Genomic DNA, 23,205 nt, shown 5'->3' with positions numbered 1-23,205 from the left:
TCTCTACCTGCACCCCTCCCTACCAGGGAAGTAATTCTTTAAACATAAGTGAGAAATTAAGTTCCTCAGTAATCAATCCTGTGGCCACTAGTGTGATTTGAGACACATCCAATTCATATTCATAGAATTGGAGAATATTTGAACAGGAATATATTAAGACTTTCTCAATGAATCTCAAACTAGATTATAGAGAGCTAGTCTCCATGCTTTTGGAAACTGAAAACTGATTTAAAATGCTCAGGACAATCAATCTATTTATTCCCAAAACAAAACTCACTGAAATGTGAAATACATCCCACTTGACAACTTTATTTGGGTACCACTTTGTGTGAAGATCAGGGTGACAAACTTGTCCTGGTTTGCCTGGGATTTCTCTGGTTTTAGCACCGAAAGTCCTGTTTCTGGAAATCCCACAGTTCCTGAACAAACCTGGATAGTTTGTCACCCTCATCAAGATTGCTTCTTTGAGTTTCACAACTCAAATTTACTATGTATCCAGATATTCTTCTAGTAATGCACCACATGTATGAAAAAAGCAATCTATGAAAAGTTATAGAACAGACGAGATATGCCAAGCAGTCAAGCAGAAATAAACTTTATTTTATTCAGTAATTTACAATAGGAAAGACTGAGATTATACATTATCAAGAATTCCCCCAAATCAAAGAGAAATTAGAACAGTGAAAGGAAACAGAAACAAGAAATTGTAGAAAGAATTCTGAGTGATTCCTTGAGTGGGATCCCACAGAAGGACAGATCAGAAAACTATTCTGGCAAAGCACATTTAGGGAAGAGCCTTGGGGCCACCCAAGGGCTAAAGGGTCTCTACTCCTTTCTTTTCCTTTCATTCAGAGCAGCTCCATTCTTTGTTACATAATGAGTTTCTACTCAAGATTCTGTTTGGAAAAGGCAAGGTTCTGTGGCTAAAAACTGTGAGAGCTGTTGAATTAGATGACTGTCATCTCTTCCAATCTGGGATGCCATGTGTATCTTTTACTGAGTGGTATTTTTTAAAGTTCCTGGGTAACAAGTGATGATCTCTAGCCTGATGAAAACATAAGTATTCTAAGAATGAAATGCTTTGTATACAAATGTCAACTAAAGAATACTAACTTCCCAATATGGGGAGCTATGAATGGGGAGTCGAATTTTTTAAATAATTTACTTCCTTCTGTTCCAAGTCCTTTGGCTTAGTCACAGAAATAACAGACAGTAAGAAAGACTGTGGCTGGGGATAACAAGAGTATCATGGTAACCAAGGAACAGAAGACATGAGTGAGAGGAGACTGGAGATGATGGGTCAGAATCAGTGTGTCTCCAGCTGAGGATATTCCCAAGAGTATTGTTAAAAAAAGACCTCAAAGGTAAACTTGACCAGTGGGGTGTGGGTAACAGGAATGGAGAAGGAAGCATGTATTTGAGGCATGTACTTTTGAATAAATCCTTAGGTTTCCTAGCAAAAAATCAGATAAAGAAAAGTACCTGCTAGTCTATTTTTAAGTATAGATTAAGACGAAAGAAATAGCACTCGTGAGAGAGAATACAGTTTAGGAAGCCAGGTATTTCATCTGCTAAACAGGAAATAATTCACTGGATTACCAAAGATTACCAAAAAGGAAGTATACCTTTGCTTCATGTTTCACTACTACTTCGACAACATCATTATGAGCTTTCTCAGATGCCACGTGTAGAGGAGTCAAGAATCTTAAAAAGAAAAAGTCAGCCAGACAGTGAATATATTATCCAAAAAATGAAAGGTCAATAATTTTTAATTACTAAATGTATACTTACTCTTTAGTCTTTTCATTGATGTTTGCTCCTTTTCTTAGCAAGAGTTCACATATTTGCTTTCTTTTGGGGTACGGAGATGCGGCAGCACAATGCTAGATAATTTAAATTGCAGCATTAATCAAGGACTATACATGACTGATTTTTATTTAAGAACATTTGTGTTTCCAATCAAGAACAACCAAGAAGTTATTTAATTTCTTTGTTTTATTTTTGACCTAACTTTGCTACTCAAAGACTTTCTATTGGATAAAATGTACAACAGTTACCAAATTCTGGCAGGGCCTGCAAATCCTATTTACCAGAGGGTATCTGTTGCTAAATATTCTGGTTGAGTTTTACAGTTGTCCTACATCTTTGAAAAAGTCAATAGTGATGTGATGAAAATTCAAATTACTGTGACCAATGCTCCTTTTAAAACTATTCCCACATAACATGGTATTTATGTTATTTTTAAAGGTTAATTAATGAAACACCCCAAAGGTTGGAGTTTCTTTACATGAAGAAATAAAAGACACTCATCAGCTCTGGAGGCTGCTTGGTAACAGCACGGATCAAATAGCTGCCAAGATTAGTATTTACTTCTTTCTCAACTAGTTGCTTCAACAGAATAAGGAGCTTGGATTAGTCAAAATCAATGGGAGAAGATGAAATGCTCTACAATGAAGGCTGTAGCATCTATATCTATGATACGTCAAAGAGGAAAGGAGTCAGGAAGTGGGGATTTGCCAGTTATAAACCTAGTATGTATCTCATGGTCATGTCCCAAAATCTTTGCATCTCTAATATCCAGGATAATACTCCTATACAATAGGTGTTCAACAAATGTCTGAACATGTGAATGACGAGATCAATGTAAAGATACTAAGTTCAACTGAAGCCTGAGAATTCATGGAATAAAAGTTCTGGATAACTGTTAAGCTAAGTTGTTCTATATATCTAAATTCAAAGTACATATGAAATTTGTTCTCTTACTTTAACCTATTAATTATAAAGCTTATCTGATCTTCATGACTGCTTCAGATTCATTCTGTGTTGTTGCTGTCACCAAAATCATTCCTTTGCCCTCAATAAAAACCATTTCTAACTGGTAAACACAGCTCCTTTGGTATGTCAGGAGTTACCATCCCAGGACATCTATCTATCAGGGCAGCACACAAAATAGAAATAGTTTATTTCCAAGAATTCTTGATCACATTCATGTCAAAACTGCACTCCTACTCCTCAGCCCCATCCTGGGGCAGCACCTGTAATTTCTGGAAGCCTGGAAAATACTGCCCCTCCCTGCACCACAACTATCCACCAATACTTAACTCCTAGTAGGTTTTAACGTTAGTAACAGAAATAAGTTGTTTAATAGCAGACTACTTACAGGGAAAATAATATACAGTATTAGCTTTTCAGACCAGAAAATTTTCCTGTCAGTCTTTTTAGATTTCTCTGCACCATCTTGATAATTTGCACTAGCATTTCTTATTAGTCTGCAGCTTTACCATTTTTTTTGCTTAGATATTTTTTACAACTAGAGTGGCAAAAAGGCCTAAAATGTGTTATAGATAGGTTCCTACACGACCTTCACATAGTTTACATCATGGCATAAGGAAGGAAATTAACCAATAACCAAGAAAATGAATTATCTACAAGATACTAGGTAAGTAGGACTATGAGTTAAATTTGCCCCTAACCATATTTGTTTACTTAGGGTCCTCTTCCCTCACTCAAAGCACATTCTGCAATTCATACAGCAACACTGACTTTGTTCCTTTTAAACCGTTAGTTCTAAGACAGTCTGATTACACCATTCTCTTTCTATCTGCCATCACTTTATCCCTACTAGATCCCATTCTTTTCTGCTTTTCCACAGACTGTCCAATTCTCATCTACTTTGTTACAGCTCCACAGAAGTGTTACTACCTCTATCTGAGAAGCAGCCTCTACTCACATAGACACATTATTCACACAGTATAGAGGGGATATATACAGACCTTAGACTGATTCTGAAAAAAATTATAATACTGGAAGGAAAAGCAAGTGGTTTTTATATGGATGGCAGAATTATTTTTTCTTTCATTACTCTGAGTGGGTTCAAAATTCTCGATCACAAGCATTTACAATTTATGTAACAAAAAAAGGAAATGATATGTACTATTATGATAGTAAAAAGGCTACCTATGATATATGTCAGTATATGAACAGTTTTTTTTTTCTGGAAGGATACTTAAATGAATAATACTATTGCCTTTTAGAGGGGTGAGGTTGTCTATTTTTCTGTACTGTTTGAAATTTTTTCTTTACACATGTTCAGGTACTAATTTAAAAAAAACAAATCTTTAAAACAATTCTATTAGTAAAAGTAGGACATTATGTTATTCTGTGTCATCAAAAGAAGTATGACGTTATGATTAGTTTAGCATGTTTTTGGTTATTGCATCTTAAAAACTTTAATCTGAAACATTACCAATGCTGTTTCATGTGTTTGAGGATGCTTGAAATTCACCATTTCCAGAGAGAGATGTTTTTTGATTCGTGTAACATCAGCTTCCCGTGCAGCCTGCAGCAACGAGTGGCCTTTAAATTCATCTAGATGAAGAAAAAGCATGTAAATTATTGAGGTTCTGAAGATATTCTCCAAATATAACCCCCCAAAAAGGGAGACAGTGCTATACCAGCTTTTCTCAGTTATGACCCAATTCATCCCCAAACGTATACACAGATTTAGCCCATGGCTGACTCAGGGTCTATTTTGGTCTGTAGGGACCCAGAGTACTGCAATGTATTCCCAGACCTGAGAGTTCTAAGAATTTTCCAAAGCAGAGAATTTTTCTCAGTAAACAAATAAAACAAAAAGTGATCATGGTCCCTACACTAGCATGGCAGCAGCAGGTAATTTTGCTCACACATCAGAGAACTGGTGACCAGAAAATCAAGTATTTTTAAGAGCCACCTACTGATGAATAAATGAAAGAGTATTTTCTCAACATTCCTTTCATGCATCAGATTTGTGACACCACCCATTAGCCTTTATTGTTCCAGAAGAATCCAAATGTTAACACCAGTTTCCTACTTCTATGTAGTAATACTGTATCTGAACCAGGTGGCTGTTTCTCACTACATCTGTATCAGTTATAGACCGAAAACCATAGAACTGCCTACATAACCAAAGCATATCAGATGGTAAAATCTGGGGACTATGTTTACAAGACAGCAATCCTACAAATAACACTGTAACTTCATGGCAAATTAATCAGAAACTCACACCAAAGATAGGAACAAAACCTAAATTCTTTCTTTTCAAACCCATACCAACTATCTAGACTAATACATATAAAAAGTATTGAACTTGACTTGAAAAAACAAATACAAATATATTTTCTTTTCACGGCATCTTAAGACTAGAAGTTCTCGAGTAGAAACTTCCAAGTGACTAAATATGCTAGCACGAAAAACAATAGATACCCATGGCTAAGGGTATCATAGCTATTATTTAAAAATTTCTAAAAACAGTGAGAAAGAACAAATTTTTAGTTTATTGGTATCTTAATATTCGAGGTTGAACATTCATCATTTTATACTCACATGCTAATCTTTCTTTTAACTGTGGTGTGGGAGCCAAGTCTATAGCACTTTTATTATGACAATTCAGCAGTGTTGGATCTGCACCATAACTTAGGAGAAGAGAACACACTTCAACCCTGTTCTTTGAAGCTGCCTCATGAAGAGGAGTGAATTGCCACAAGTCCATTGCATTTACACAGGCACCATGCTGAGGGGTGGGGAGGAGGGTAGAGCATATATTTAGTGTTCAATTTGTAAGAGAGTTTAGAATTATTAGTACTGTGTAATTTAACATTATGCATGCTTAAACAAGTTATGTTCTCAAAGTTCACTTTTCAAACTAATTATTTCAGAAATACATTTCTCCCCCCACGGAAAACCAGCAGCTTGTTGCTAGGCCTATGCACAAGGGCCTTATTTAACTCTTTTATTGTTAAAAACACAGTTAAGAACGAAGCTTTAACTTGCATCTTTTCCAATTTCTAATCTTTTTTTTTTTTGTGGTATAATTTACATATGGTAAAACACAGTACTTCAGTGAATAATCTGACAAGTTTTGACAAATATATACAGCCATGATAACATCACCCAATCAAGATATAGGATACTTTCATTACCCCAGAATGTTCCCTCACGCTCCTTTTATAGATAATTCCTGGCCCCATTCTGTTAGCACCATATGTTAGATTTACCTGTTCTTGAACTTCATAAAAATAGAATAACATAGTATGTACTTTTGTGTCTAGCTTCTTTCACATACAGTGTTTCTGAGATTCATTCATGTTGTATCAACAGTTCATTTTTATTGCTGAATAGCATTCCATTGTACAGATACACCATAATTTACTTATCCATTACTCTGTTGATGGGCATTTGGACTATTTCTAGTTTTTGACTATTATGAATAAACTGTTATGAACATTCATGTACGAGTCCCTTTATGGACACATGCTATGTCCCTACGAATGGAATTGCTGGATGATACGGTAAGTATAGGTTTACTTTTATTAGAAACTGCCAAATAGTCTTCTAAAGTGGCTGTATTACTTTTGCATTGCCATCAGCAATGTTTGAGTTCTAGTGCTCCCCCATCCTTGTCAGTCTTTTTAATTTCAGCCATTTCAAGTAATGGGGTTGGACAGAGCACAGAAGTCATTCCAGTTCAATCTCATCTCTCACAATCCCTTCCACAGTATTCCTGCACAAGACAAATGAATTCCTTACCCTTTTTGGTATTCTCAATAATGGGAAACTAATTCTCAACTAACATGATTTTTCATAATTACCAGGTAAATCTTATTACAAGTTATCTTCTATCTTGAGTTAAACATGTATTTTAAACTTTGATGTACTGATATTCGGAGCAAATGAGATCAATATTCTTTGCAGTATTTGAAAGCAACTCTTATGTTTTTCTTTTTGAGTCTAAACACCTTCAGCTCCTTCACTCATCTTTCTTATCAGATGGTTTCTAGACTTCCTTTCACCCTAGCTGCCCTCAGCTAAATATACTTCAGTTTAAGAACTTCATTAAAAGGAACTCCTGGGGGCACCTGGCTGGCTCAGTTGCAAGACAATGTGACTCTTCATCTTGGGGTTGTGAGTTCGAGGCCCATGTGGAATGGAGCGATTACTTAAATAGCATACATACATAGATACGTACATACAAATACTTCATTAAAAAAAAAATACTGAGAGCTGGGGTGCCTAGGTGGCTCAGTTGGTTAAGCCTCTGGCTCTTGACTTCAGCTTAGGTCATGATCTCACAGTTCGGGAGTTTGAGCCCTGTGTTGGGTTCTGTGCTGACAGCTGGGAGCCTGAAGCCAGCTTTGGATTCTGTGTCTCCCTCTCTCTCTGTCCCTCCCCTCCCTGCACCCCTCCCTTGCTTGTGCTCTGTCTCTGTCTCAAAAATAAACAAACATTAAATAAATTTTTTGGAAAAAATAAAATAAAACCATATGGTACCTCATAAACCTCAAAGCGGTCAAATGCTGACCTATAAATCATCTATGTAAGGATTATACATATTCCTTCTATACCCACCAAGCACTGAAAACACATAGTGAACAGATATACGATGTATTTCAAATTGGTTTTATAATTCTAAGAAAAACAGAAGAGAACTAACCTTGACCAGAAGTTCAGTTACTTCATAATGACCATAAGAACAGGCATTGTGTAAGGGCACCAGATCACTACAGTATGGGGTGAGGGTGAAAAGAAGTCTGTGTTATTACAGATCCCCTAGGTGTAATTGTAATTAACTTAAATATACACTTAGATTTAAATAGCAAATGGCTTTTGTGACCTTCACACAGAAATGTACAGAATTTAACATCCATTTAAGTACTAAATTCTAACAATCCTAACTCCCAAGTCGCTTCCAAATCCATCTTTTCTTTCCTGCACGGCTAACACCACGGCCTTTATTATTTCTTCTTATACTACTGAAACAGCCTCCACTTCAATTTACCCTCCAAACTGTAGCCAGATTTTTCTAAAAGGTAAATCTGACGTAGTTACTCCTTGTTTTAATGCCCTTCACTGGTTCTTCCTTGCTTTTGAAAGCTGGTTCCAACTGCTTACCCTGGCATGCAATGGTCTGGCCTTCTGGAAGCTTACCCTTCAATGATGGTACACTCAAGCACTTGCAGTTCCCTTGATGCCTCTGCACATACTATCCCCTTGGTGTAGAACAGACTTCCCTCCCTCCTGGCTTCTACAATCTTTTCCAGACTCAGAGCTCAAAAACTGGCTCTTCTTTGAGACTTTTTTTTTCAGATTCTGTAGGGTATATTACTTAATAAACTAAAACCCAATTCCTTCATGATGGCAATGGAAAAAGAACTTTCTGTATAGGAAGGTACGGTGGAACCTTAAAATCCTGACTTGTACCTTTAAGCTGCTCTTCCTTGGGGATCACTTATTCATTAATTACCACAGACACTATCGTGATGGCTTCTGGTGAGGAAGAGCCACTCACAGTTTAGCCTTTAATTTTACCTGTCCTCTCTTTAAAGGCTCGTGGCTTTCCTCACCATTTTTCATTGTAGGATTTCTTTCCTGAGCACCGATTTCATTCCCAACTATCTGCTGGGTCTCTCTACTTGAGCCCTCATCATCATCTCATAAAACCGAGAGTTCTAAAAGTGAACTCAGGGGTGCCTGGGTGGCTCAGTCGGTTAAGTGCCCAGACTCTTGATTTTGGCTCAGGTCATGATCTCATGGTTCTTGAGTTCGAGCCCCGCATTGGCCTCTGCCCTGACTACATGGAGCCTGCTTGGGATTCTCTACCTGTCTCTCTGCACCCCCCTCCATCGCCTGTTCGTGCATGCTCACTGTCTCTCTCTCAAAAATAAATAAACATTAAAAAAAAAAAAAGGGAACTCAACGTTTTCTTCCAAGATTTCCCTCCTGGATTTTAGCATGTGTATCACTGGGTCTCAGTCATTCAGCTTCAGAATTTGAAATGTAGTTATCTTTGTATTCCTTTCTCATTCATCATATTCAGTCAACAAATCTTGGCCATACTTACCTTGTAATGTATCTCCTGCACCTATGTCTTCATTTCCATTCCTCTGCAACATTATTATAGATTCTCATCGTGCTTGAACCCCTACAATGATTACTCTAACTGCTCTTTTCCTTCTGGCTCTTTGTCTCCAAACTACTCTACACATTCCTGCCAGAGTGTGTCCCCTAAAACCCCTCTTTTAGAAAAAAATTTCCCCTTACTTAAGATCCTTCAATGGCTCACAGCTCACAGCTTGAATTCTTTAGGCTAGAATACCAAGTCTTCTAAAACTTGCTTCTTACCTACTTCTCCAACCCTAAACTTCATGTCTCCCTCCTGCATAAATCATCTGCTTCAGCCATACTGGTTTAGTCTTTGTTTCTTAAAGATGTTGTAATATATGCTTCAGCATCTCCTCTCACACAGATTCTCTTGCACAAAGATGTTTCCTAAGCTCTCTGCTCTCTTGAACTGAGTCCAGGTCAAGTATCACCTCCTCCTGAAGGATTTTCCAGCCACTACAGCCATCACTGAGAGTTCCCTCCTGGGAACTCCTAAAGTACTATCTCTATTATACCTCACACTCGGTAGAGATCTTATATTGTTAGCTATCTTTCCATTCTCCCTAAATGCAGTGTAAGCCTTATGAGTGGGAGCTTTAAGATTTTATAATTCTCAGATTCCTGAGAGCAATCTGCATATTGTAAAAACTCAATAATGTTTATGCTGTTTAGCAAACAGTTAAGATTTTTATAAGATTACAGAGATTATTGCAAGGACAGAAACATCTGAGAAATCCTCATCTGTTTCAAATGCTTACTTACCCTTTGTCTTTAGCATGGACATCGGCTCCGTGTTGCAGTAACAGCTGTACAATTTTTACTCTGTTGTATCCTGCTGCCAAATGCAATGGAGTTGACTGAAATATTAATCAAATTAATGAAATTAAAATAATAGCTAAAAAAATGTGTGAAAAGGTAAAAATCCAAATACCAAAAAACTTGATAAAGGTATTAATTTGGTTTTATAGAATCCAACATATGTACTGAAGGCATAAAAGTTTGTAAGCTCGTTATTAAATAAGAAGCAAACAACTATATATTTATTTTCAATAAAGTATTACTAAATTTAAGAATCCAAACTATTACTTAAAAGAAATATTAGCATTTGCATCAAACGTTTTCTTTTTTTTTAAGTTTATTTCTTTCGAAAGAGAGAGAGAGAGAAAGAGCGCAGGGTGGGGGGTGCAGATAGAGAGGGAGAGAGAATCCCAAGCAAGCTCTGCACTGTCAGAACAGAGCCTGATGCAGGGTTTGATCTCACAAACCATGAGATCATGAGGTGGGCCACAATCAAGAGTTGAAAGCTTAAATGACTGAGCCCCCCAGGTGCCCCTTCATCAAATGTTTTAATTTTTAGTGACACAAATGCATTTTCATGTTACCAGGAGGATGAACACATATTTAGTTGCAAAAGGAAGTACCTTTCTGCCATCACTTGCATGGCAGTTGACATTTAATGGTGTAAGAAGAGCCATCATTTTTTCTTCATTGCCACTCCTAGCACACAAAAAAATGTATTAGTAATTTGTATTCTTTACCAGAGCCTATATGGAGGCATATATGTGACTATTAAAAAAATCATTCTCTTTTAATGTTTGCTTGTTGTTAAAAAAAATTAATGATGAAGTTATTCATGGTATGTATTTATTACACCAGTACATACCTGGCACTTTCCAAAAGTTCATCTTTCTTATATTCACCTGTGAATTAGGGGAAAAAAGGAGATTAAAGAAAACTGAGTCACAAAAGTAGTAACAGTTTTATGCATAAAGATCCTCATGAACTATATTTAAAGTAGATAAACGAAATTTCCAACAAACGGAAAATGGTTAATTAAGAGAATATTGTACAGTTTAAGAATAATTATAAAGAACATGGAATAATTTTTATAAAAGCAAAAAAAAAAAAATCCAATATTACATAATGAAGCTATATGAAAACAATATTCACCAAAAAATGAAAGCCAAGAAGAAAATAAACCAAACTTTCAAAAGTTTGTTCTACGTGGTAGGTTATTGGTGAGCTTTTCCTTTTCTTTTGTAAAGGAAAGAATTTTCCAAATTTCCTAAAACCAATTATGTTATTTGTTCAACAGACAAAATGCACCCACAACTTCACTCAAAGGTAAAACAAAACAAAATTCAATATACCAACATTATAGAGATAACAAAAGATAATCTACGGCATTATCAACTGAACATATTGTTAACATTTTTATGGATCCAGAAGATTTTTCAGCACTAAAATTATATTTATTATAATGCTACTTAAATATATGCAAATAAAAATTGGATCAAATATAAACTCTTTATGCCTATAGCTTTCATATTTACAAACGAATACAAACAAAATTTTAAAATGAATATAACTTAAATTAACCTAATGGATAGTGTTTACTGATTTGCTGAAATAAAATCCAAACTGCTGCCCACAGTGCAAATTATATATTGATCACTAGTGCAAGGCTTCTTTCAGCCCCAAGGTGTTTAAAAAGAAAAAAGCAGGGAATAGCATGGAATAGGGAAGGGGGAAATAAACACTGGATTTATAGTTACAGCAGTTCACTTTTCTAGAACCCCTTTGAGGGACTAGTCTAAATTTTCTCAGTAGTACCAGAAGAAATATCACAAATTCCAAGCACAAGAGCTCATAGCACAAGCTCTCAGGCTCTTGACTATTGGACTGGACATGATTCTAATGGTGATCACACAGTGAAGAAGAATCCAGAAAATAATATGGCAGAGAGCTGCTTAAAAGGAAACAGTCTGATGAAGGAGAAACATTTGAAGTGGATACTACCACTTGAAAAGGCTTGACAGTCTAAGTAAACCCAGAGACTAAGCCTTACACATCCTAAGAGGTTCCAAAGACATGAATATGTTATGCGAGAACAATAATTGACACTCTTCATGGTAATGAAATTGGTATGGCCAGAATCCTCTGTCTAGAAAAGGGAATGGTTAGAGCTCTTAGAGCTTTTTGAAAGGGTTTCATAAAAAAAGAGAGAAAAAGAAAAAGATTAAAATACATTAAAAAAAAATAGTATATTAGGGGTGCCTAGGTGCCTAGTTGGTTAAGTGTCCGACTTTGGCTCAGGTCATGATCTCATGGTTTGTGGGTTTGAGCCTCATGTCAGGCTCAGAGCCTGGAGCCTGCTTGGATTCTATGTCTCTCTCTGCCCCTCCCCGACTCGTGCTCCACCTGTCTCTCTGTCTTTCTCTCTCTAAATAAACATTAAAAAAAAAAAGCTTAAAAAAATAGTATATTAAAAGGGTAAACATGTTATCTTGAAAAATCAGGACATTTATTTTTTTAACTTCTTATAAACTGACAGCCTATACAGAACCTTGTAAAACCATATATATCACAAAAAAATTTTAGCAGAACAACTGCAATGCCTGGAAAAGTAGCATTTTTAGGCAGCTTTAGCTTGGAAATAGAAATTCTCTGATTTCAAAATGAGATGTTTCCTTATTCACTGGCTAATAAAAATTTCTGAGATTTCACTTATTTTAAGCTATTCTTTTTTTTTTTTTTTTGAAGCTTTTAATTACCTGATCCTCCTCACAACAAGTGTACTCCTTAATCCTCATCACCTATTTAACCTGTCCCCCCACCAACCTCCCCTCTGGTAACCATCAGCTTGTTCTCTATAGTTAAGCGTCTGTTTCTTGGTTTCTTGCTCTTTTTGTCCCCTTTGCCCCCCCCCCCTTTTTGTTTAAGTTCCTCATATGAGTCAAATCATATGATATTTGTTTTTCTCTGACTTATTCTGCTTAGCATTATACTCTCTAGCTCCATCTATGTTGTTGTCAATGGCAAGATTTCATTCTGTTTTATGGCTCAGTAATATTGCATTGTGTGTGTTTATGTATCTATGTATGTATGTTATACATGTGTGTGTGCGCACACCACATTTTCTTTATCCGTTTACCTATTGATGGACATTTGGCCTGCTTCTGTATCTTGCCTATTGTAAATAATGCTGCTATAAACATCGAGGTGCACCCATCCCTTTGAATTAGTGTTTTTGTATTCTTTGGGTAAATACCCAGTAGTGTGATTACTGCATTGTAGGGTAGTTCTATTTTTAACTTTTTGAGTTAAATCTCCATACTGTTTTCCACAGTGGCAACACCAGTTTGCATTCCCACAAACGGTGCACGAGGGTTCCTTCTTCTCTACATCCTCACCAATACCTGCTGCTTCTTGTGTTGTTGATTTTAGCCATTCTGTAAGGTGTGAGGTGGTACCTCATTGTAGTTTTGATTTGCATTTCCCTGACAATCAGTAATGCTGAGCATCATTTCATGTGTCTGTTGGTCATCAGGTATGTCTTCTTTGAAGAAATGTCTGTTCGTGTCTTCTGCTTATGTTTTAATTGGATTATTTGTTTTTTTGGGTGTTGAATTTTGTGAGTTCTTCATATATTTTGGATACTAACCCTTTATCAGATATGTCATTTGCAAATATCTGCTCCTGTTCCCTAGGGTGCCTTTTAGTTTTATTGATTGTTTCCTTCTCTGTGCAGAAGCTTTTTATTTTGATGTTGTTCCAATTGTTTATTTTTGCCTGGAAAAATCAGGGACATTTAAAAATCCTGAATACGTGATAGTAACACACAACTATCTAACACCCCTGACCCAAAATAAGGCAGAAATCACATATTTAAAGACCAATTTAAAAAGAAAAAAGAAAAGCTTTACTTTTCTTACACAAAAATCAAATATCAACTGTCCAGATGTAGAAAAGAGTTAACAATTGAACTGACAGCATTTTGAAAATCTAGTTGACATCATTAACTGCAGGAAGCAGACTGTCTACCTAGCGAGCTCAATTCTTTATATTCTTCCTGGAATACCCAAAGAGAGGACATCGGCTTACCAGTCAGCACTGCTTTGGCAGACGGGTCTGCTAAATCCAACGCTGTCCTTCCATCTGTATTTCGGATGGTTGGCTCAGCTCCGTGCTGTAAGAGCACTGCAACACAGAAACACTACCTTTCAAAATGGTAACCATGACAATATTCTTTTAGTAAATCATTTTCTCAAAAACTCTGGTCCAGAAGTCTTAGAGTTATTTAAAGACCTTTCATATCCTGACAGTATGGTAAATGTTATATTTTAAAGATAAGAATATAGAAAATATTGCATTATTTAATGTATAAGACACCTTAAATAAATGTCCCCTAAGATTAATGTCAGGTTTCCTTTGCTCTGTGACTGAAGACAGATCAGAGTATATAAAGAAATAAAAGACTAGTTTACTTAAAAGCTTGTTTTCTCATTCCAAAGGAACACTGCCTATGTTACAAAGAATGTCCTACCATAACAAAAATAGAAGTTCCAAAGCTATGAAAGCCCGGGAACAGGGATCTGTGGAATTAAAAAAGGAGGAAAAAAAAAAAAATCACACAGGTAAATTCTTTGAAAAAGAAAAGAAAAATACTCTGTAGGGTTAACAAACCCCAAATCAAAACTGCTATGTTACATCCTAGAGCACATGAAAAGAACAGATTTGAGCTATATTCTCTACTGTTACTTGTTATATAAAGATATTCTAGGGGTGCCTGGGTGGCTCAGTTGGTTCAGCTGATGCTTGATTTCGTGAGATCCAGCCCTGCATTGGGCTCTGTGCTGTCTCTGGAAATAAATACATACATAAACATGGAAGAAAATTTTTTAAAAAATATTCTAGCATACTCTTTAAGTAAGTGCTGGTGAAAGACAGGCAAATACATGCAGAGCAGGAAGCCTACCTCCTGTTCTTTGACAGGGTTATTATATTCATTCCACTCTACCACTACCTGTAATAGTGCTGTCCGATAGAAATAAAACGGGAGCACGTATGTAATTTAAAATTTACTAGTAGCCACATTAAAAACAGGATAAGTTATTTTCAATATTTTATTTAATCCAATATACCCAAAATACCATCATCTCAACATTTATATTTATATTGTGATCAATATAAAATTGAGATTTTTGCATTCCTTTCTTTCATGGTTTTTGAAATATGGTATGTTAAAAGTATATCTCCATTCAGACTAGCTGCATCACACGTGCTCAGTTACCATACTGGACAGTGCAGATCTATAACCGTATTTGGAAAATGCTGCATTATTAAAGCTGATGATTTATATGTCTATGACTCAGGAACTAGAAAAGGGCTGTGAGCAGAGGGCAGCAGCAATTTCAGATAACACACAGGAAAGGAGAACAGGGCAGAGGCTACTAGGTAAAGTGTTTTGTATCTTGATTATAAATGACCTAACTTGAGCTAGGCTGGGACTGGTATAAATAGTTATAAATAGCGATATGGGGTTTTGGGGTGAGGAGAGAGCGACTTTTTTTTTTTTTTTTTAAATGTTTATTTATTTTTGAGATAGCGCAAGCGGGGGAGGGGCAGAGACAGCAGGAGACAGAATCCAAAGTAAGCTGCAGGCTCGGAGCTGTCTGCACACAGAGCCAGCCCAATGTGGGGCTGGAACTCACAAACAGTGAGATCATGACCTAAGCTGGAGTCGGATGCTTAACTGACTGAGACACCCAGGTGCCCCAAGAGAGCAACTTTTAAATCCAGCATAGAGCACCTGGACTTTTCCTAGTGCACCGAACTGGTTTTCTAGCTGTCTCAAGGATTTCAGCTGTCCTTGTTTTGAATCAGGAAATAGAGCTAAGGTAAGCAGAGTCTGAAACCCTTGACTGTTAGGCTCAGAAAAGCCAATACCAGGGTTAATGAAAACTCTCAAATAATCTTTTCAATTATAATTTTCTGCCAGTGACCAACCAACCTATCAGGCCAATCCTGTATCATTTGTTAACTGATCATTTGTCCTTCAAATGCTTCTTTACTTATCCTGCCATTTCTGTTCTACAACCCTCCTTGATGCCCTCATTTCTCATCGGGATTATTTTACAGCTTCCAAGCTAGTCTGTCTGATGCCATCCATTCAACCCAGCACTGTACCAGATCGTTCTTTCAAAAATATACTACTCTTACCAGACTGTCTCCTCCAAAGTCTTCAATGATTTCACACTACCTATATAACAGTATCAAGCTCCTTAATCTGCAATTCAAAGCTTTTTACAAAGAAGTCTACCTACCTTTTCAATCTTTCTCCCACAACTTCCTGGAAAGACTCCAGGAAGGAGAAACTTGACTCCAACCCAGTCATGGTACTCAGTATCCTCTAACACTCTCTGTTCACTTCTATCATGACTTTACTTGCTTCTTCATGTGTCTTATCTAAATTTCTACAGAATGGGAATTTTGTGCTCTCTTCTTTAAAGAACTTAAGCTCAATAACATACAAAAACAGACACTCAGTAAATAATGGTTAGATTAAATCACAAAGTATTCTCTAGTATTTAAATAAAGTCTGGCAGAATTTGATCACATTAACAAATGAATTTAACTTAGATTCAGAATAGTTACTTCAAGAATATTCTGGAAAGTAAACAGACTTACCAATGCAAACATCAATCTTTCCTTTAATTGCAGCTTCATGGAGGGGAGTATAATTCCAATTATCACGAGCATTTGGGTCCGCACCATGTCGCAAAAGGAGACCGACTACTTCAGCATGACCAAAAGAACATGCATTATGAAGAGGAATAAGCCCTCCATCATCACGTGCTTGGACATTTGCACCATTCTGAAGCAAATATTCAACCACATCTTTACGCCCAAAACCTAAAAGAAAACAAATTATCCACATTTAAGTTTGCCAAAGAAAATACATCAATTAGTATCAATAAATACTAGCCACGCTAAAATGTCTTTGGATGAAGAATAACAAAAGATACAATTAAAAAAATAATTGATGAAAAGAGGGTCTGAAATATATCACTTACTAATAAGAAAGCAGAGGGACTCTCCAATGCTTTAGGTAGTATAGCTGACTCTTGAACAACATTGGTTTAAATTGCATGGGTCCACTTATAAGCAGATTTTTTTACAGTACTATAAATGTATTTTATTTTCTCTTTGTTATTACTCTAAGAATACAGTATATAATACATATGACATATGAAATATTATTACTTGACTGTTTATGTTATCAGTAAGGTTGCTGTGGGCAACAGTAGGCTATTAGTAGTTAAGTTTTTGGGGAGTTAAAAGTTATATGTGGATTTCTGACTGCACAGAGATCAACACCCCAACCCCCACGTTGCTCAAGGGTCAAGCATACTAACTAACTTCAGAGAAAGGTTATGAAGTAAGTGACTGAAAGCCCAGAGTTCAAATGTTTCCCACTCTCTAATGGCATTTCTAATTGCAAATATGGAGTTCTGCATATTTAGCGTGCATACATTTTCAGATATTCAAAGTATATAACTCTTGCTAGAATCTCTTTCCCACATCTATCTCAAAAAAAAATGGTTCCACTAAATTAGGGACTATGAGATAGCAACACAAAAAATATCTGCTTACAGTTAGTCTATGCAATGAAAATAGAAGCGATCTTGGGCAACAGTGTGACATCAGGTGTCTTCAAAGGAGCCCCTACGTTGTCACGTGCACAACACAAGCAACCTCTTTCTAGGTAGGAGACCTCCTTCAGAAAACCATGTTCCACAGTTCTGCTGTAACTGGCCCCATATCAAACAAAAGAAAAAAGTCTGACAACTCATTTATACTGGTTTACAGAATCAGTACTAATGAATTTCAATCTCTTAACCATTCTCACATAACAACGCTAAAAACCTTTTTTACAGCTAAAACAAAATGAAATGGGAAGAATTTCAGGCATATGTTAAAGCAGATGGGGAGGTTATACCTGAGTGCTAGGAGAGACAGAAGCCCCTTCTCACTCATCTAAAGTTTTACCCCAATATTCTTTTTTGCTAAAAAAATTTTTTTAAATTATTTTTGGGGAAGTGCAAGTAGGAGAGGGGCAGAGAGAGGGGGACAGAGGATCCAGAGCAGGCTCAATGCTGAAAGGCTGACAGCAATAAGCCCAACACGGGGCTTGAACTAATGAACCACAAGATCATGACCTGAGCTGAAGATGCTCAACTGACTGAGCCACCCAGATGACCCTTACCCGAATATTCTCAAAACCACCAACCCTGAATACAGTTTTTCTAAAACCAGAGTGGGAGCTGAATGAGAAAGCAGCAGTAGTGGGGTGCCTGGGTGTCTCAGTCGGTTAAGTGTCCAACTCCTGATTTCAGCTCAGGTCATGGTTTTAGGGTTTGAGGAGTTCGAGCCCTGTATGGGCTGAGGTGACAGTGTGGATCCTGCTTGAGATTCTCCTTATTTCTCTGCCTCTCCCCTGCTTGCACTCTCTCTCAAAATAAATAAACTTAAAAAAAAAAAAAAAAGCAGCAGTAGAATCTTTTTAAGGTGTATGCCTGGGGCTGGCCTAGTTGCAGCTGATATAAGAATTAGATGGTTGGAAAGATTAACTGGATTCTTTGTTTTAATATTGCTAGGCTCCATGTCACAAAGATAAGTATCTTCCTATCTCTGATTCTCCCTATTCTCAAAGAGCTCACAATTTAAGATGTGGAAAAACAAAAAAAGGCAATCATTTCAATACAACTGCCATAACAGAGGTATACCAAAAATGTTACTAAAGTCCAAAGAAAGGAATACCTAAATTGGGGGAAAAGCAGAGAATAGGAAGGACTACCCAAGGAGATTCCAGTGAAATCTGAATTGAAGACTTACAGAAAAATCAAGGGATTTTTCTTCAAGGGATCATGAAGAAAGTGAGGAGAGGAGAGGTGGGTGGGAAGGATCTGAGCAAGGGTAGAACACTGCAGTCCAAGCAGAAGAGACAAAATGTACACAGACACGGAAGCATGAAAAAGCAAATCATTCACGATAAGACAGAGAATGCCAATTAGGCAGATAACCAGATGAGGAAAAATCTTTTATGTCATGCTAAGGTGGCATCTGGACTTTGTCTTATGGAATACCGTTTTTAAAACTGTTTTCAGGCAGGTTTTAGTGGAATCTTTTGCCTTTAAAAAAAAAAACTGAGACACAACTCACAAATAATGTATTAGTTTCAAGTGTACAACATAGTAATCCAGCATTTTTATATACTGTCAAATGAACAGCACGTTAAGTCTAGTTAGCATCCATCAGCACACATAATTACAAATTTCCTTTTCTTGTGATGAGAACTTTTAAGATCTACTCTCTTAGCAACTTTCAAATATACAGTGATTAAAATAGTCAGCATACTGTACATTACATCCCCAGGACTTATTTATTATGTAACTGGAAGCTTTTATCTTTGGACCACCTTCACTGATTCACCCACCCCTTCACCTCCCACTTCTGACAACTACCAATCTGTTCTAGGAGGGGTTTTTTTTTGGGGGGGGGGGTGTGGGGGGGTAAGCTTTCATACATAAGTGAGATCACACAGTATTTCTTTCTTTTACTTACATAATGCCCTCAAGGTCAATCCATGTTACAAATGGCAAGATTTCATTCTTATGGGTGAATAATATTCCATTAAATATACATATACCACATTTCCTTCATCCATCAATTGACACTTAGGTTGCTTCAGGTCTTGACTATTGTAAATAATGCCGCAATGAACAGGGAGGAGAGGAGGGTGCATGTATCTCTGTGAGCTTACAATTCCTAATGAAATCTTATAAAATTCATGATCACTGCAAAAATACCCAACACCTGGTACATAACTGGCACTCACAGAGTTGCAAATTAACTGAATTCAATTTAATAATACAATTCAGGTTGAATCCTCCTTGAAAAGCCCTCACAAAGACCCAAAGGAAATTACTCCTATATTACTAAGCCTCCTCTTAGAAACAGCATAAATATACTGCTACAACATAAAAGTGCTTACTGAAGGACAAATACCTACTAGTATTTAAAAACAGCAAAAAGAGTTTCGCATCCTCCTTTAAAAACTCTAGTAATATCCCAGAAATCAACTCCTATCATTACCTAATTTATCTGTTGGAAGTACCATAATTTAACTACAAATCTTCCTCAACTTACAATGGGGTTATATCCTGATAAACCTATTTAGTTGAAAATACTGTATGTCCAAAATGCACTAAATACACCTAACCCACTGAACATCAATCACAACTTAGCCTAGCCCACCTTAAACATGCTTAGAATACTTACGTATTAGCTTAAAGTTGGGCAAAATCTAACAGAAAGCCTATTTTATAATAAAGTGTTGGGTATCTCATATAATTTACTGAACACTATACTGAAAGTGAGTAACAGAATGGTTTTAAGTGTATCGGTTGTTTACCCTTGTCATTACAGGATCACAGGCTGACTGGGAGCTGCAGCTCAATGCCTCTGCCCAGAATCACCAACATGTATTGCACGGTGCCAGCCCAGCACGAGATCAAAATTCAAAATTCGAACTATGGATTCTACTGACATACCGCTTTTGCACCATTGTAAAATAGTACAATCATAAGTCAAGCCATCAACAGCTGGAGACCTGTAGGTCCTTTCTCAGGGATAAATTGGTTCTAATTTTTTCTACTGTACACAGGAGTAACTAAAGAGACAAGAAAGCACCTGGTAACTTCTTTACTCTGGGGAAAGAGGAGAAGGAAGGGGTGGCCGTCAGATCTTTGAGAAACAGGTTTCATGGGATAAGATCATTTGGATTTGGAAATGCTTAGTTTGAGGTGCCTGTGGAATGAATGCCAAGTAGAAAGCTCCGTAAATCTTGAACTCAGGAAACTGGTATGAGCTGGAGCTGTGACCGTCACAATGGCATCTGAAGCTAGTTTTCTGTTGTGTTGAAGTGTACTTTCTATCAAAGATCAATCCCTTTTCATCTTGTACTTTAGTCCCTTCTCAAAGTCTTTGTTCTCTCCCCACTCCCAACAATACCTCCCTCTCTACTAGATCGTTCCTGACAGTATGTAAACATGTTCTGTATCTTCCATTTTATACAAAATATTCTCCCTAAATTCAAATTTCCGTTTTTCTGCTCCACTAGAGGCTGCCATCAATTCTTTCTCTCATTCACTCCTCTTCCAAATCCAATCTGGCTTCTGCTGCTTTACAACTGCTTTCATCAAGGTTACTTAAAATCTCCATGTTACCAAATCCAAGGGATATATGTCTGTTTTCATTTGACTAGACCTCTCAACAACATTTGGCAACTGACTACTCCCTTCCTTCCTGAAATAGTGTCTCCAAAACTTCCATTTCATCACACACTACTGGTTTTCCTCCTGTCTCATCCATTCATTCAACAAATGATTAGGGAATATCTACTATATGAGAGACACTTTTTTTGGTGCCTGGGACATGCTAGTGAATGAGAGACCAAATCCCTGCCTGTGAGGAACTTCTATTCTGTGGAGGTGGGAGAGATGAGCAATAAATGCAAAAAATAATTATGTTAGAAGGTAATGAGAACAAAAGCAGAATAAGAAGTGATCAGGGTGTGTGTAAGGAGATGGGTTGTAAAGTTGAACAAGGAGGTCATCATAGGCAGTGTTGTTCTTGGTTTATTTCTTTAAAAATTTTTTCTTAACATTTATTTTTGAGAGAGAGAGAGAGAGAGTGAGTGCGCGCGCATGAGTAAGCAAGTGGGAGAGGGGCACACAGAGGGGGACAGAGCATCTGAAGCAGACTCTAAACTTGGAGCTGTCAGCACAGAGCTGAATGCAGGGTTTGAACTCCTGAACTGTGAGATCATAACCTGTACTGAAGTCAGACCCTTAACCAACTGAGCCACCCAGGCGCCCCTTTGCTGTTCTAATTAAAATCCAAGTTAGTTAACATATAGTGCAATGATGATTTCAGGAATAAAATTTAGTGATGCATCACTTACATAGAACACCTAGTGCTCATTCCAACAAGTGCCCTCCTTTTACTTAAAAAAATTTTTAATGTTTATTTTTGAAAGAGAGAGAGAGAGAGAGCACGAGAGAGAGCACGAGAGAGAGAGCGAGAGAGAGAGCGCGCACGCATGAGCACACAGGGGAGGGGCAGAGAGAGAGGGAGACACAGAATCTGAAGCAGGCTCCAACCTATCAGCATACAGCTGGACACGGGGCTCAAACTCACAAACAGTGAGATCATAACCTGAGCCAAAGTCAGACACTTAACCAAATGAGTGATCCAGGTGCCAACAACTGCCCTCCTTAACGCCCATCACCCATTTAGCCCATCCCTCCACCCAACACCCCTCCACCAACTCTCAGTTTGTTCTATGGTTTGTCTCCCTGTTTTTATCTTGTTTTGCTTTCCTTTCCCTATGTTCATCTGTTTTACTTCTTAAATTCCACATGAGTGAAATCATTTATTTGTCTCTGACTTATTTTGCTTAGCATAATACACTCTAGTTTCACCCACATTGTTACAAATGGCAAGATTTCATTCTTTTTGATCGCTGAGTAATATTTCACACACTACATCTTCTTTATCCATTCGTCAGTTGATGGGACTTTTAGGCTCTTTTCATAATTGGGCTGTTATCAAAAGCGCTGCTATAACCATAGGTATTGCTGTGATGGTAACATTTGATCAAAGACTTGAAAGAACAGCCAACAGTAAGGCCAGAGTGACTGGAGCTGAGTGAGAAAGCTGTAGCAAAGTAGGAGATGAGGTCAGAATTAATGAGGGCCAGAAAGACAGGCTTGAGGACCACTCTAAGAATCTGGTGGCAATTGTGAGAGTAATTAGGGCATATTCTGGGTACTCTGAAGGTAGAAGCAGTATAGTTTCTTCATGGATTGGATGTGGGGTGAGGGTAGGGGTAAAAAGGTGAGAGAGAGAGGAGTCGTGGATGATGTTAAGGTTTTTGAACTGAGAAACAGAGGGGTGGAGCTGGCATCAACTCAGATGAGGAAGGCTACAGACAAAACAGGTCTCTGGCAGAAGAGGAGTTCAAGTCTTGGACAGTCCTATCTAGCTGAGGCCTTCTTGCTTCCTCCACCCAATTTCTAAATGTCAGCATTCCTCAAGATTCAGTTTTCTATCCTCTTTTCCCTTCCTAGGTGATCTCATCTTCTCCTACAGCATTAAGTACCAACTACATACATAACCTCCAAATTTAAATCTCCAGTGTAGCTAGACTTTTCACTTGAATTACAGACAATTTACTGGACATATCTCTACCTGGATATTCTAAAGGCATCTTAAACTCAACATGTTCCGGAACTTCTCTTCATTTCCAATCACCCTGCCCCGACCCAATCACTATTGTCTCCAGCCTGTATTATTACAACAGTCTAATTGGGCCCCTCACTCTACTTCTGTCCCAAGGGACCTTTTGAAAACAATCATCATCGGAGCACCTGGGTGGTT

At 37.4% G+C, this 23,205-nt stretch overlaps 1 protein-coding gene and 1 long non-coding RNA gene across 4 annotated transcripts in view; one reads left to right on the top strand and one right to left on the bottom strand.

The window, feature by feature from the left end:
• Positions 1 to 23,205, bottom strand: part of TNKS2 (tankyrase 2) — a 72,030-nt gene that overhangs the window by 39,481 nt on the left and 9,344 nt on the right. For both annotated transcript variants that reach the window (XM_042959774.1, XM_007080094.3), the window contains exons 2-11: positions 16,390 to 16,614; positions 13,804 to 13,899; positions 10,583 to 10,619; positions 10,341 to 10,416; positions 9,682 to 9,776; positions 7,472 to 7,538; positions 5,365 to 5,551; positions 4,247 to 4,368; positions 1,792 to 1,883; positions 1,626 to 1,704 (exon numbers count right to left, since the gene is read on the bottom strand). In XM_042959774.1, the coding sequence (XP_042815708.1) occupies positions 1,626 to 1,704; positions 1,792 to 1,883; positions 4,247 to 4,368; positions 5,365 to 5,551; positions 7,472 to 7,538; positions 9,682 to 9,776; positions 10,341 to 10,416; positions 10,583 to 10,619; positions 13,804 to 13,899; positions 16,390 to 16,614 (1,076 nt within the window). The remainder of the gene's footprint in view (positions 1 to 1,625; positions 1,705 to 1,791; positions 1,884 to 4,246; positions 4,369 to 5,364; positions 5,552 to 7,471; positions 7,539 to 9,681; positions 9,777 to 10,340; positions 10,417 to 10,582; positions 10,620 to 13,803; positions 13,900 to 16,389; positions 16,615 to 23,205) is intronic.
• LOC122231701 lies at positions 662 to 2,708 on the top strand. Of its 2 annotated transcripts, none has more exons than XR_006208928.1 (2): positions 662 to 1,364; positions 2,248 to 2,708. It is a non-coding gene; the product is annotated as an uncharacterized LOC122231701 (long non-coding RNA). The 2 variants fall into 2 exon arrangements; XR_006208927.1 differs by having other exon boundaries at positions 662 to 1,757.

This window comes from Panthera tigris, chromosome D2 (assembly GCF_018350195.1).
Source record: "Panthera tigris isolate Pti1 chromosome D2, P.tigris_Pti1_mat1.1, whole genome shotgun sequence".
In the NCBI taxonomy this organism is placed as follows: Eukaryota; Metazoa; Chordata; class Mammalia; order Carnivora; family Felidae; genus Panthera; species Panthera tigris.
Note: the sequence above shows the minus strand (reverse complement) of the source record. Positions and strands in the feature narration are given on the sequence as shown.